This window comes from Dipodomys ordii, unplaced genomic scaffold (genome assembly GCF_000151885.1).
Source record: "Dipodomys ordii isolate 6190 unplaced genomic scaffold, Dord_2.0 Scaffold1, whole genome shotgun sequence".
Classification (NCBI taxonomy): Eukaryota; Metazoa; Chordata; class Mammalia; order Rodentia; family Heteromyidae; genus Dipodomys; species Dipodomys ordii.
Window position 1 is genome coordinate 4,701,454 of NW_012267217.1, and position 15,159 is coordinate 4,716,612.

General features: G+C 39.2%; 1 protein-coding gene across 1 annotated transcript in view; it reads left to right on the forward strand.

Annotated features, from left to right (window-relative positions):
* The window catches only part of Tbc1d4 (TBC1 domain family, member 4), a 155,526-nt gene that overhangs the window by 95,957 nt on the left and 44,410 nt on the right, over positions 1–15,159 (forward strand). Inside the window, exons 4-7 of the mRNA XM_013009498.1 lie at positions 997–1,101; positions 7,502–7,634; positions 11,625–11,716; positions 11,968–12,084. Of these exons, the coding sequence (XP_012864952.1) occupies positions 997–1,101; positions 7,502–7,634; positions 11,625–11,716; positions 11,968–12,084 (447 nt within the window). The remainder of the gene's footprint in view (positions 1–996; positions 1,102–7,501; positions 7,635–11,624; positions 11,717–11,967; positions 12,085–15,159) is intronic.

Sequence of the window (15,159 nt, forward strand, 5' to 3'; positions counted from 1 at the left end):
TGTCCCTCAGCTCTTCAGCTCAAGGCTAGCGCTCTACCACTTGAGCCACAGCACCACTTCCGGCTTTTTTTCTTTTTGCTTATGTGGTGCTGAGGATTCGAACCCAGGGCCTCATGCATGCAAGGCAAGCACTCTACCACTGGGCCACCTTCCTAGCCCCTAAATTCTGCGTTTTTAAAAAATTAAATGTAACTGAAGTTACTTCACCTGGATCCCGGAAGAACAGTAATGTGAATGTGGATAATTGGTATCTACAGTAACTTTTTAAAGACCATATCAGTGCCAGAGGCCAAATACCAGTCTTATAATCCTAGCTACTTGGCAAGTTGAGATCTGAGAATCCTCATTTGAAAGCCAGCTTGAGCAGGAAAGTACACAAGACTCTTATCTCCAATTAGCCAGCCAAAAAAAACTGGAAATAGAGAAATGTCTGAAGTGGTTGAGCACCAGCCTTGAATGAAAAAGCTGAGGGACAACACTTAGGCCCCAAGTCCCAGCCTCAGTACGAGCACAAAAACAAAACAAAGCAAAAAAAGTATCAATATTTTAACATTGGGGTTTTTTTGGCTGTCCATTAATAGCAGATAGTTTGGTATTTATATGCATGTTTTAGAGAATTGCTTCACATTTAATCTGAATATTGTCAGTGGTAGCTTTTTTCCCTTAGATTTGTAGCTTCCTATAGACAATTATAAGACAATAAATTGAGAGCTTATAATAGTGCTTTTTTTGTTTGTCTTGTTTTGTTTTACCAGATACAGTGAAATGGGCCATCAATACTTTTCCTGTGGTCTTGAGTCATAGTGTTTCTCAGAAAAAAACAATCTGAGCTGGTCTCACCTTTTATATTAATATTATATATCCACAGACATGTGTCATAAGATATGCTGTGCCCTGTGACTTTGCTATGAAGGAGAAATTTGAGGACCTGGGAAAGCATAGAATGGATGTTGATTTCCATAAATTCTGTTTGCACTTTTCTTTCCCCTCATCTAGGGTATAAAGCACGTTGATCACTTTGGCTTTATCTGTCGGGAGTCTCCAGAGCCTGGGCTGAGCCAATACATTTGTTACGTGTTCCAGTGTGCCAGTGAGTCTCTGGTAAGTGGTGTTAATGCTGTCCGGGAGCTTCTGCCAGCACATCTGTCTTACAGCAGACTCGATTCTTGGGAACCCAAAGGAAAAAGAAGAAGATAACTAGAAATACATTTTTATACCTCAGGCAGAACACTAGAGAAACAAAAACAAATTATCATGACAGGTATTAAGCCTCAATATTTCCTTGGATCTAACAACCGTCCTTCCCCCATATTACCAAGACTTTGTGTGTGTGTTTTTTTAAAGTAAAGACTAAGAAAAGCTGTTACTTGTTTTCCATTGTTCAAATAAAAAGATAAGAAAGGCATAGTGCGCTTATTTCCTTAATTGTTGTAACATCTCAGAGTAGATAATCAACAAAGTTATTTTTTTCCCTTTTTTATATTAGCCTCTGTCTTCATTTTTAAATACTTGATTCATCTCCTTTTCTCAAATTTGCAAAGCATTTCTAACACTAACCCTCTTCTGCCCTCTAGTATGGGGTGGTTTGAGAGAAAATACATCATGCAGGGACCTGATGAGAGACAAAGAAATCTACTGATATTTTTTCCCTCAAAGATTTCCATTCTCCTCCTTTTACTGTCTCCAGTAAACACTGTCTTCACTAAACACTAAGCTACACCCCTCACCATTTGTAAAGAGTTTATAGAACTGTCTCCTTGCTGCTTAACTCTCACCTTCTGCTGGCCTAGCTGAGGACACTTTGGCTGGAGTAGTGAAGAAGTGATTTAGTAGATTGGCACTTCTTTGTTGTCTGCTGCCTTCTGGATCTCCATCTAGGCAATATAAATCTCTTGCCTCTAATAGTTCATTATTCCACAGAGTCTCATTTGAGTTTCATTCTCTCACTAGATAATCATCCATCCGTAGCAAATACTCAGTAACTATCTGGGTTACCCTTGCTATGTGGATTTAGGTTAGGATTTGCATTTGCATTTGAGAGTTGTCTTTAGTTGATAATAATAGAGGGCACAGGGTGGATGAGTTCTTAGAGGAAGAAATAGGAACTAGAAATTGGTAGAAAACACACTAGAAAATGTCAACCAGGAACAAAAAAGGTGATATGGGAGACTCTGCTACCCATCCCACCTGATTCATTTGGTAACATCATATATCCAAATTTTTTTTTTTTTGCCAGTCCTGGGACTTGTACTCAGGGCCTGGGATCTGTCCCTGAGTCTCTCTGTGTTCAAGGCTAGCATCTACCACTTGAGCCACAGCGTCACTTCCGCCTTTTCTGTTTATGTGGTACTAGGCAAGCACTCTGCCACTAAGCCACATTCCAAGCCCGCAGCTGAGAAATCTTGATGCATTCTCTTCCATTCTCTGTGTCCAGTTGTTTGCTGAATTCTTTTGACTCAAAGATAGAAATCTGTTTCCCATCCACCTCCCCTTTTCCACTTTGCTCCTTGATTCTGGGCATTTATTTTCCTGTACACACTAATTTTAGCATCCAGTTTCTCCAGAAATAATTTAAATCAGTCATCTTATTTTTTATGTTACCACCAGAGTGTTCCTTCTCACAAAATCTCTCCATAGGCACTCAGTTGACGCAGGAACAAAACCTGGGTCTTCCAACCTGCAACTGGGCCTTCATTCTTCATTCTTCTCCACATTTGCATTTTTAAAAATCCCCCATGTGGACTGCAATGCTGTGTCTTGTCACACTTGTCATCATGTTCTATCTCACAAACTGTTCTCTGGGCCAAACCACAAGGGCTGTTTGGTGATGGTGTTATGGTGCTTATATTTTGGTTTGCTAGTAAAGTGAACATGTGCTGAAGAATATAGGACACACATGAGATCAGGAATATTCCTACTGAGCTGGATGCTGGTGGCTCACGCCTGTAATCCTATCTACTCAGGAGGCTCAGATCTGAGGATCATGGTTTGAACCCAGCCCAAGCAGGGAAGTCTATGAGATTCTTATCTTTAACTAACTACCAATTAACTACTTTCGTGTGTGTGTGTGTGTGTGTGTGTGTGTGTGTGTGTGTGTGTGTGTATACCCAGCCCAAGCAGGGAAGTCTATGACGCGCGCGCCAGTATTCAGGATTGAAAATCAGGATGTGGGTTGTATCCCTTAGCATTTTTGCTAAGATTGGTACTCTACCATTTGAACAACATCTCCATGTCTGGTATTTTCTTATTAATTGGAGATAAAAGTCTCAGCTTTCAGCCTTCTGAGTTATGAGGGGCTGGCACACACACAGCTCTTACTCTTGTTAGCCCCTGGGTCAGGCTTTCACACTTTGATTGACAGATGAGCTTCTTGGTCTTCACAGCTGACAGGCATTTTCCAGGTGTGGTCAACCTCTCTTACTGCAGGCTTTGCATGGAAGAACTTACTCCCCTAAACCGCTTCTGTTTTGTTTTGTTCCCCACTCCTTTATTCATGCTTGTAGAAGGGGTTTTCGAAACAGGGAATCAGATCACAGGTGTGCATCTTGCCCTTTTTTCTCTCTAGCTCATGCTGCTCAGCTAAAGCAACAGAACATACTGGCTGAGAGTGCCCTTCTGTCACCTGAAGCGGTATTGATCTGCTTACTGGCTTCATTATTTTTGAGAATAAGCCCAGGCTAGGATCTGGCAGATGCTGCTAACTCTATAATTTTATCAGTTCACATCTTTACTGAGTATCAAACCTGCAAGCCAGAAGGAAAATTTAATGTACACTTCCTGTGTAATAGATGGTTTAAGCAACCAGCAGATGGAACAAAACAAAACAGTCAATTCAATAATATCCTTTTGAGCAGCTTTATGCTTGATGTGGCTTTGCAGTTGTATAGAACAAAAGAATTACAACGCCAGCAGGCTTACTTATTTTGTCCAGGTATCAAACCCACAAAATTAACATTTTGTTTTGCCACCCACACTCCCTCCCTCCTTCCCTGCCTGCCTTCTTGCATTCATTCTCTCTACTCTCCTTCCTTCTTTCCTTCCCTCCTTCCTTCGAGGCAGGTAGCTTATTTTTCTCAATCAACTGGTGTACTTTGGAGAAAATACGCTTGTTTTGCAAAAGTGATTTCTCTAAAATTGATTTAAAGAATGTTAAAAATATGTGTCACTGTTACTTAAAGACAAAGAAAATCTAAATTCCACCAATATAGAGAAAAAAATATTCAAGGATAGTACAGCCAAAAGCAAAAAAGAAAAGAGATCCATGCCACTGAAAACAGATTTTTACATCAAGTTACAGTTAATGAAATAAGCAAGGTATTTCACTAGAAATGAAATATGAGCCTATAGATGGAAATCTGTGGTGCATAGTTGTGGAAATTATTTTTCTCTCACTACTGGTACTTATTATACTTACAGAAATAAATCTAACAATAAAGGATCAACCAAAGTAGGGAGGAAAGCAGATAAAGAGATGGATACAAGTTTGGGATCTGTGTTTTATAAGAAGAAAAAGTTTAAGATCTTTTAGGGATTAACAATAATGTATGAAAAGTTTCTCACCTGATGAAAACTGCAAGTAATTGGCATGAGTTATTCTACAAACAAGAAATATAGTACATGATTTTAGACACACTAGCTGTTGTGTAAGAATTTACACCTAATCCTTAGGATGGAGGCCTCTCAGTTGAGCAAAAATGTGTCACACCTCAGTGCTGCCTGTAACCTGCAGGCCTCAGCCCTGTTCAGATTAACACAGTCAACAATAAAGGAATGAGTATTGTTGCAGAAAAAAAAAAGAATTTACACCTAATAAAGAATGTTATACATAGAATTAAAATCTATCAAATGTAGATAAATTTCAATATATGGTGATTAGTCACTGATGTGGACATTGCTTTATTGTTAATAATAGTTAGAACAGGATTGAGGCCATTCTTTATTGGATAGGTTGAAGTTTTTAAGTATTTCCAGTGAGTTAGACCAGATAGTTGTTTTGAAGTCCTTGCACAATTTGTGATTTTTATTGTAAAATACTATGCAATGCTTAAATTGGTGCATAAGGTTTTTGGGCATCATCTTCATTATGGATTTTACCTTTGTGTAAAAAATTTGCTTTCCAAAACATTGTTTTCTTTGTCCAATTTTATGTTTATCATCAGAAATAACTTTTTCAGATAGTATTGCCAAGAATCCTTTTTTTTTCTTGCATGTAATTGATTCATCTATACTAGGTCCTTTGTTTTTAACTTTTTGGTGTGACCTATTGTCCTTGTGGTATTCAAAGACACTAATTTGAATTTTTAATTGCATTGATCTCGGTTTTAGTTATATAAAATTTTTAGTAATATTTATGGCTAGGAGAATTTTGTAGCCACATTTCAGACACTATTGAAATGGTATCTTATGTTATTTAGAAATGGATAGGAAAACACATTCAGTAGTTGGACAGAAAGCCTTGCATAAGATAGTATTATTAAGTAACAACCTATGGACAGCTTTTTATATTGCTAAGCCAATTACCAACTCTTCTAGTCTTTCAAATAAATGGAAAACAAGAAGATAGAAATAAATGAGCACCTGCATAAATACTTAAATTACTTTTCAATACAGAATAAGGCAAATGAAATAAAAATGCAGAGGCATTAAACATGCAGTGTTTTTAGTTCCGACTTAAAAATCTTTATTTTTTAAATTATGGTAAAAGTTGCTTATTTTATGAAAAATTTATTTTACTTTCTGGAGTGCTGTGAACTAATTCACCAGCCTTTTTTTCCGCCCTAGTCCTGGGGCTTCAACTCATGGCCTGGTCTCTGTCCCTGAGCCTCTTTGTGCTCATGGCTAGTGCTTTGCTACTTAAGCCACAGTGCCACTTCTGGCTTTTTCTGAGTAGTTTATTGGAGATAAAGTCTCACAGACTTTTACCCTGGCTAGCTTTGAACCGTGATCCTCAGACCTCATCTCCTGAGTAGTTAGGATTACAAGCATGAGCCACCGGTACCTGGCTAGCACAAAGGATTAGCAGACCATCGCCTTAACCACTTGGCCACCTCGTCATCTACGACAAGCCTTTTTATGGTTGGTCATGCAGAACAGTAATGGCTGCAATACTAGAATAATGATTTCTCTTTAGTTAATTTCCCATGCATTCAATTGCAGAAGTGAATTAAATTCTTTAAGTAATAACTCATTCTTAAACCAAGCCATAGGAGAAGAGGAAAAGTAGAGCAATATTACTGATTTACTGATGATGATAAAGGGTTTTGAATATCAGAGCCAATTGTGATGAGCCCTTTAGGATTCAGTAACTCTGTCAGGAAGGTTCTAGAATGTGGCCTACATTGTATAGAATGTGGGAAAAGCACACCTTACCTAAGTGAATGTGTCTAAGAAAAGGAGCCACATCCTACCTGCTTTAACAGTGCCTGGGGATGTCCTATTAGTTGGTTTCAGAGAAATCAGGAAACTAGACAGAAAGATTCAGACTGCTTCCCTGGGCCCATGGAAGAGAAAGAAAGCATCTGGCTGTTAGAAAACTGCTGGCCTCGTGGTGAGTTCCAGCTATTAGATACCATGTTGTTGCAGCTTCTTAGTGTCACAAATCAGAAGTAGACTGTTAATAAAGCAGAAGTTGTAGAGATGGGACCAGAAGTGGCCAAAGAATCTTCCTACTGTTATGTAAACTGATTGCATCCTCCCTGCAGCACTCCATTTAAACACATGTTTTATTTTTTACAACAAAAGCGATCAAGAAGAAAAAAATCAAATAGGATTCCTATTAACACAAATAAATGTTCACTCTCTTTTGTTACTCCTTGTACATGGAAGACAAAGCCTGCAGAGAGGTCTTTATCTGGTGGACCATTTAGTTAAAACAAAGACCTTAATTAATCTACTAATTAAACTGTCTGCAATAGCATAGTCCTCTCTGACTCTTGAAAATAGCACCATTGGCTTATGCCTGTAATACTGCCTACTTAGGAGGCTAAGATCTGAGGATTGCTGTTTGAAGCCAGCCTGGTCAGAAAAGTCTGTAAGACTTACATTTCCAATTAGCTAGCAAAATAACCAAACCAAAAAAAAAGCACCCCCAAAACAAAAACAACAACAACAAAAAACAAACTGTAAATGGAGGTGTGACTTAACTGGCATAATGCCAGCCTTAAACAAAAAAAGCTCAAGGACAGAATCCAGGTCCTGAGTTTAAGCTCTAGTACCAGTGTATGCATACGCATATATGAAAGAAAAAAAGAGGAAACAAAATAGCATTATGAACAGATCTACATTATATGACATATATTGATATGGTCTTATTTCACTCCATTGCAAGTAGATGGCTGAAAGGTCTAACTTCAAGACTAAATATTTACTTTCTGCCAGCTCTCTAGTCATCAAAATTCTATTATGAGTTAGTGAGCAGCAATAAAGGCTCCTACTGCTCTTGGGTTTGTAAGGTTTCCATGAAAGACAACATTATGGACTGGTGCTTTGTTCCTTCTCACAGGTGGATGAGGTCATGCTGACCCTGAAGCAGGCATTCAGCACGGCGGCTGCACTGCAGAGTGCCAAGACGCAGATCAAGCTGTGTGAAGCCTGCCCCATGCACTCTTTGCATAAGCTCTGTGAGAGGATCGAAGGTATGGTAGAACGTGGCCTTGGCACTGGAAGAGTTTGCTTTGGCATTTGCTTATGAGAAAGTCTGCGCCATCACCGAATAGTTCTTTGTGTCTATGGGAACCAGAGCTCTGTATGCTGTTCTCATGCCCAGCCTCATCTGAGTGTGCTGTCAGTCTCTTCTGGGTGCTTGGCCTTTTCTCTCCCTTCCTTTCTTTCTTTTTCTTTTTTGAAGACAAACTCATGGGAGGGACTTGTATTTCCCACAGTTCTTAAGACTCTGCAAAGTGCATGCTGGGAAGTGGTCAAATATTTATTGAATGAATCAAGACAGACAAAACCATCTCAGACTGTTTATTTCTTCCTTTGATTCTCTCCCCCTTGGTGATGTGTTCCTTTTCTCTAAAGGTTGAGAACTTCGATGAAACAGGATTGGCTTTTGGGGGGGGGCGCAATTGTGAATGACAGAGATAATGGTGGTGATATTATGAAGCAGGATTTTTTGTTTGTTTGTTTGTGTGCTGATATTAGGGCTTGAACTCAGGACCTTGAACTCTTACTTGGCTTTTTACTTTTAACTCAAGTTTAGTGCTTAGTTGAGCTACACCTTGAGCTCTTACTTGGCTTTTTTTTTTTAAACAAACAAACTCAAGTTTAGTGCACAGTTGAGCTAGCCCTCCATGTGTATATAGCAAAATGGCACAGAGCTGGGTGTTGGTGGCTCATGCTTGTTATCCTAGGTGCTCAGGAGACTGAGATCAGATGATTGTGGTTTGAGCCAACTCGGACAGAAAAGTCTATGAAACTTATCTCCACTTAGTGAACAAAAAGCCAGAAGCAAAAAGCTGGAAGCAGAGTCCCAGCCTTGAGCAAGAAAACAAGTAAGAGCATAAGGTCTCAAGTTCAAGCACCAGTATCAGCAAGCATATACACATGCATTCACTTATGCATGCATGTACGTACAGACACACACACACACACACACACACACACACACACAAATGCAGTTTGGGAGTTGTTTAGTGGCTGTAATTGCAGGTTGTGATTTCCGTCTGTTGGCAGCAGGCAGAGGTGGATGTAACAATAGTGCTAAACTGCAGTGTGTATTAGTCATCTATACAACTGTACCATCCAAGACTATGTCAGTGTTGTATTCACATTTTAATACATGATTTTATAGAATGCAATTCATTTTGAAGCATACAGAAGTGGAGCATTCTTTTGTGTATGGTCAAGGAAGCATTGCAAATCTATGTGTGTGTAGGGAGCTACATTACCAAGGAGATGGTATTGGATCAATCAGCTATGCAAAGGGAGAAAGATCTTTTTCATTTATTCATCTTAAAAGTCATTCTAGATGGTTCAAAATCCTCAGTGTAAAGAAACTAAATTGCAAAATCATTAAAAGAAAAGACTCAGGGCATGGTGGCACATACCTGTAACCCCAGCACTCAGGGAGCTAAGGTAAGAGAATAGGTTGAGTTAGCCTGGGGTACATAGATCCTGCCACAAACAAACAAATAAACAAACTTCTTATTCCTTGAGGAAGAAAGATTTTATTAAAGTAAAAGAATGCAAAAGAAAAAATCCCTATTAATTTGACTTGGTGAAAAGTTTCAAGTGTTTATATGGCAAAAGTTATTTAATGGAAATAAAATTAAAAGTAATGAATAAGAAGATAGAAAAGAGAACAACTTATTAGTAGGAGATTGTGCACATCTTTTGTTGTTATTTCTTTGTGCAGTCTTGGGGCTTGAATCTAGGCCTGAGTTCTGTCTTTGAGCTTTTTTTGCTCAAGGCTAGTGTTCTACTACTTGAGTTACAGCTTAACTTCCAGCTTTTGTGGTGGTTAATTGGAGATAAGAGTCTCATAGACTTCCCTGCCCTGGCTGGCTCTTCTCATCTCTTAGCCTACTGTGTAGCTAGGATTACAGGCATGATCTCTCAATGCCCAGCCATTGCGAATATCTTATATAGCGTAACCCAAGGAGGAGAAAAGACAATTGAAACACTTCATTTGATGTTCATTCACTACTTATTTTTTTCGAGGCCAATTTTGTTGTACATGGTTATGGTTACTTTGGTTTTCCACAGCCCATAGGCAGCCTTTTAGCAAACATTTCTTATAATATATCTGAGAGCCTCTTAAAATTTTTTAAACTTATCATTAAGTAGTTGTAAAAGAGGTTTCAATTCCTAGTGTCAATTTCTTGTACAGTGCCTCTTGATCAGTGTCATTCCTTCCAGCACTCTCCTCCATTGACTGAGAGCATTTTTTTCAGAAAAAAATAAGCTAGAGTCATGAGTGCTATCTTTCTACCCAGATGGATGTTAGCTCTCTGCATAAAGATTTATGCTGAATGTTGGACAAAGAGAGAAGTTGCTGAGAAGTATGTATACCACTCTGCTCCCATTCTTTTCCTGCATAGGGACTACAGGCAGGTACAGGTGTGGCCAGGCCATTGTGGGTCAGCTCTGCATGCATTCTGTCAGTCATGAGGTGGATTTCCTTCTAAGAAACATGTATTTTTTTAAAAGAGAAAAAAAGACACATGTATTTTAACGTAATTTTTTCCTATGATGTTTGTAAAGATAAGGAGAGTGCTTTAAAAACATGGCTAAAATGTGAGCAGGTGTATCAATTTACTTCAACTATCTTTCACCTTGTCGTTTCTTAGAAAATACAGTTAGAAAACCTTCTGATATACCTATCTTAGAATATATTCTTTATTTCTAAAATATACAACTTAGTAAGACAAGTGATAAGAAAATATTTTCAGTCAATTACTTTGTCTTACTGTTTATTAATAATGGTGAATACGTATAAATTATTCAAATTATGGCTCAATGTCATGTAATGAAGTGCTTTCATTATACCTTAGAAAAGATAGTTTTAAAATAGTCAGTGAGGAAGTGGCGCTGTAGCTCAAGTGGTAGAGTGCTTGCCTTGAGCTGGAGAGCTGAGGGACAGTGCCCAGGCCCAGAGTTCAAGCCCCATGACCGACCAAAAAAAAAAAAACCAAAACAATAAAATAGTCAGTGATTTTTAGGATACCAATCCAGCTGCAAGGTTTATTAAGTATTCTATATATCCTTTATGTCCTCTTTATAATCAAGATGTAAGTATATTAGAAATGACAACCAGCCATGGAATGGAAATTTGTTCCTTAGGAACAGAGTTGAATCATTGTAAGTATAAATTGAACTTTTCCATTTTGAAAAGGGTTCTAAGAAAGTTTTTCATGGAAAAATTTTCCTCAGGGATTTATTATAAATTATGTACAAAAATGTGAACGATTTGCTGGTTCTGGTGACATACACCTATAATCCCACCACTTGGAAAGCTGAGGCAGGAGGGTCTTAAGACCTGAGCCAATGTGGCCTACAGAGTGAGACAATGCTTACAAAAACTAAAAAGCAGAAAAATTATAACTATCACAATATAAAGAAGTAAACATTTTTGACAAAAATAGTAACATTACAAGTATACTTAACACAAAAAGGAAATTTGATGAAAGGGACTCCTGATTCAGCTAGAGTTCTGCTTTTTGATATGATGATGATAATGATAATAATAATATAATATTATATAATAGTAATAGTAATTGTTCTTTACAAACTATTAGAGTATAAATGCAGAGATTTTTGGCCAAGGCTAGCATTTAGCTTTTATCTAACAGTTCCGAGATTTACCTTGGAATTCCCGTGGTGGCTACTTTTACTAGTTACATTAAGTGGTATCTGGTTGTGTCTGACACAAGTAAAGTTCTTCATTATATTAAAATCCTTTGTCAGTGATTCTAACCGTAGGATCACTGTAGGAGGCTGTTACTTTGAGTGGAGCAGTTTGACTTCAGGTTTTAAATGACTTCAGTGTTGGGAACAAGGGTTTGTTGTGGAAGACTAACTTAAGGCTGGCTGGAGAAGATTAAGTGTGATGCTCATTGCAAGGTACACACTTTGATCTTTGTGTCCAGCCTCCACCTCATTCCTGTCCTCCTCCTTCCCTTCAGGTCTCTACCCACCAAGAGCCAAACTGGTGATCCAGAGACATCTCTCATCACTGACAGATAATGAGCAAGCTGACATCTTTGAGCGAGTTCAGGTACCATCATTGGTAGTTGTCATAAACTCAGTATAAATAAAGAATGAGAGTTGGGTCTTGATGTTGTCAGTTCTTTTGTACTTCTGTCTGAAGTTAAAAAAATACATATGTCTTGGGGGGGACTGACTGTTGGGTAGAACTGGAAAGCCATTGCTACACGGATGTTTATAGATGAAGCAAAGTGAGAATCAAGAAAGAAGAGAGAGGCTGGGCTGCCCTGTGTGCACTCTCCTGATCTGTCTTCTCAACAGAAAATGAAGCCCATAAGTGACCAGGAAGAAAATGAACTGGTGATCTTGCACCTGCGGCAGCTGTGTGAGAGCAAGCAGAAGACACACGTGCATACTGGGGAAGGGCCAGCCGTGTCGGTGAGATGTTTCTTCCTTGACCTCTGGGCGTCGGGTCTTGTAGGTGCACAGGAAACAGGAAGGAGCTCTTTCCTTGGTGCTCTCCTCTTTTTCAGCTCTAGATCCTATCAGATTCCCACTTCCCTGCATTGTAAAAGACTTACAGCAGTGCAGTAGGCCCATGCACATGGGGCTAAAAGAATTCCAGTCCTCAAATTTAAGAGTATCTGTGGACTTGGGCTAAAATCACAGTCAACTATGTTCAGAATGTCATGCTGTAGAATGAATGCGGGTTCTTAGTTATATTAATCTACGATATCTTGAAATTTGGATGTTTTAGTTCATCAGAAGCTTAGACTGAGAGGACTAAACACGGTGAAGGCAAGGGTGATATGTGAGCAGGTATCTAGGTGCAAACTAAGAGATGCTATTCCTCCTTTTCTTCTCTCTTTCCCTTCCCTTTCCTTCCCTTCCCTGTTCCCTTCCTTTTCCTGTTCCCTTCCCTTCCCTTTCCTGTTCCCTTCCTTTCCTTTCCCTTCACTCCCTTCCACTCCTTTTCTTTTCTTTTCATTTATCTTCTGTACTGATACTTAGGCTTGTACTCTCACTTGGCTTTTTTATTCAAGACTGGCACTCTACCACTTGAGCCATGCTACCATGACTGACTTTTGTGCCAGTTAATTGGAGATAAGAGTCCCATGGATTTGTCTTGCCTGGGCTGGCTTTGAGCTTTGATTCTTAGAGCTAGTCCTCCTCAGTAGCTAGGATTATAGGCATGAACCACCAGTGCCTGGCAAGGATGCCATTTCTATGTTCATGATTTAGGACTTATTCCCAGCTGAACAGAGATAAAGCAAGATCATTACAGAGCATTGAAGGGCTTCATATGTCTATCTCTCAAGAGCACTAACTCTGGTAATGTCTTACTTTACTTTATTTTTTATATGACTAACTCCCTCCATGCCCTAACAGAGTCTCCCTCTGTAGCCCAGGTTAGCTCAAACTCACACTCTTCCTGCCTCAACCTCCTGAGCAATAGACAGGATTACAGGCATACACAGCCATGTTTGGCTTTGCGCTAATAGCTTGTTGATTTGATAGAGCCAGCAATGGTGTGAGCCCCATTAGTACTGCATGCACCGAAGTCTCTCATCTAGTTTTGTCTTTTGGTCTCTCATTTCTCTCACCTTTTAGATGTTTTCAAATACTGTTTGGAGAGAAATTCCCCTAAAAAGTGGCTTTCACAAAAATGCTTCTCTTGTTATAAATTCAGACCAGTGTTCTTCCTGTTTACTTGGTTTTCAAAATCATTCTGGGGCTTTCCTCTGGCCTCACATGCTCAAGATGCTTCCCAGTACTCTAGTCCGTTACCTCACTGACTCCCTAGCCTGGGTTAGGTCATTGTGACTTTGCAATACACACCCCTCAGTTCTGAGAGAGACTGTCTCTATTCTCTTGTCTCTCTGAATCCTGTGCATGCTTTTTTCCTCTGACCAGTGAGACCAGCCTTTATGCTCGTGTACTTATATGTACTCTGATTTATTCTTCCCTTCCTTAATGAATTATAAACTTTATTTAATTTATTTTTTATCACTAGCTGGATGCTGGTGGATCTTGTAATCCTACTGCTGGATGCTTATAATCCTAGTTACTCAGAAGGTTGAGGTTTGAGGATCACTGTTTGAAGCCAGTCCAGGCAGGAAAGTCTGTGAGATTCTTATCTCCAATTAACCAGTTAACAGCCAAAAGTGGAGCTGTGACTCAAGCGGTAGAGTGGCAGCCTTGAGGAAAAAAAAGTCAAGCAAGAGCAGGAGGCCTTAGCCAGGCGCTGGTGGCTCAAGCCTGTAATCCTAGCTACTCAGGAGGCTGAGATCTGAGGATCGCAGTTCAAAGCCAGCCCGGGCAGGAGAGACCGTGAGACTCCTATCTCAAAAAAACCACCAGAAAACCAGAAGTGGCGCTGCAGCTCAAGTGGTAGAGCGCTCGCCTTGAGCTGAAGAGCTGAGGGACAGCGCCCAGGCCCAGAGTTCAAGCCCCATGACCGACAAAAAAAAAAAAAAAAAGAGCAGGAGGCCTTGAGTTCAAGTTTTATCACTGGCATTAATTAATTAATTAATTAAACCATTGAGGACCAGGTAATAATATACATAATAGTTTCATACTTCAATGGGATAAAAAATCCAGGTAGGTAGAGTTGGAAGAGGGAAGGATAGTAGGAGAAAAACAAAGGAGGGGGGTAACAATGATCGACAAGAAATGGTACTCATGACCTTATTCATGTAACTGTTACCCCTCTGTTCAGCATCTTTACAATAAAATGAAATAAAAAAATACAGGGAACCTAATACATTAGAGTACATGTCATAGCCTCTCATATGGTTGATAGTGTTATTGATGAATACTTGCTGTTCCAAATGAAATCACGCCAAGGCATTGTTACAATTCAGTTTGTTTGCAAGGTGTTCTTCTTTTTGAAGTGGGTTCCTTCCTGTGTTTTACTCAATAATTTGGATAGAAAGCATGTGTATTGGGAAGGGGTAATGGGAGTTAATGGAAATACTAAGAGAAATTGACATCTGAAGTTTAAGGTTTGTGAAATGAAGCAAGAATATGTGAATGGAAAAGATAAGCATGAAGGAAAATATTTCCTTTTATTACAATATAAAACTGTTGCCTTATAATTTTTTGTTCACCATATAGAACTTAAATCATTACTTCTTAACACAATAATGCAAGTACAGAAGAATTCTTGTGGTTTTTTTAATGCCTCAGTCTATTTTTTTTTTTTTTTGGTGCTGGTTCTGGGGCTTGAACTTAGGGCCAGGGTGCTGTCTCTGAGCTTTGGTGCTCCAGGCTAACTCTCTACCACTTGAGCTACAGTCCCAATTCTGGCCTTTTATTGGTGGTTATTGGAGATAAGAGTCTCATGGACTTTCCTGCCCAGACTGGCTTTGAACTGTGATCCTCAGAGTTCATCCTTCTAAGTAGCTAGAATTTACAGTGTGAGCCACCACTGTCTGGCTAATGGCTTAGTGTTAATCTTGTATTAAAACCTCATTTAATTTTGAATATGTCCAAACTCACACTTTTCTTTTT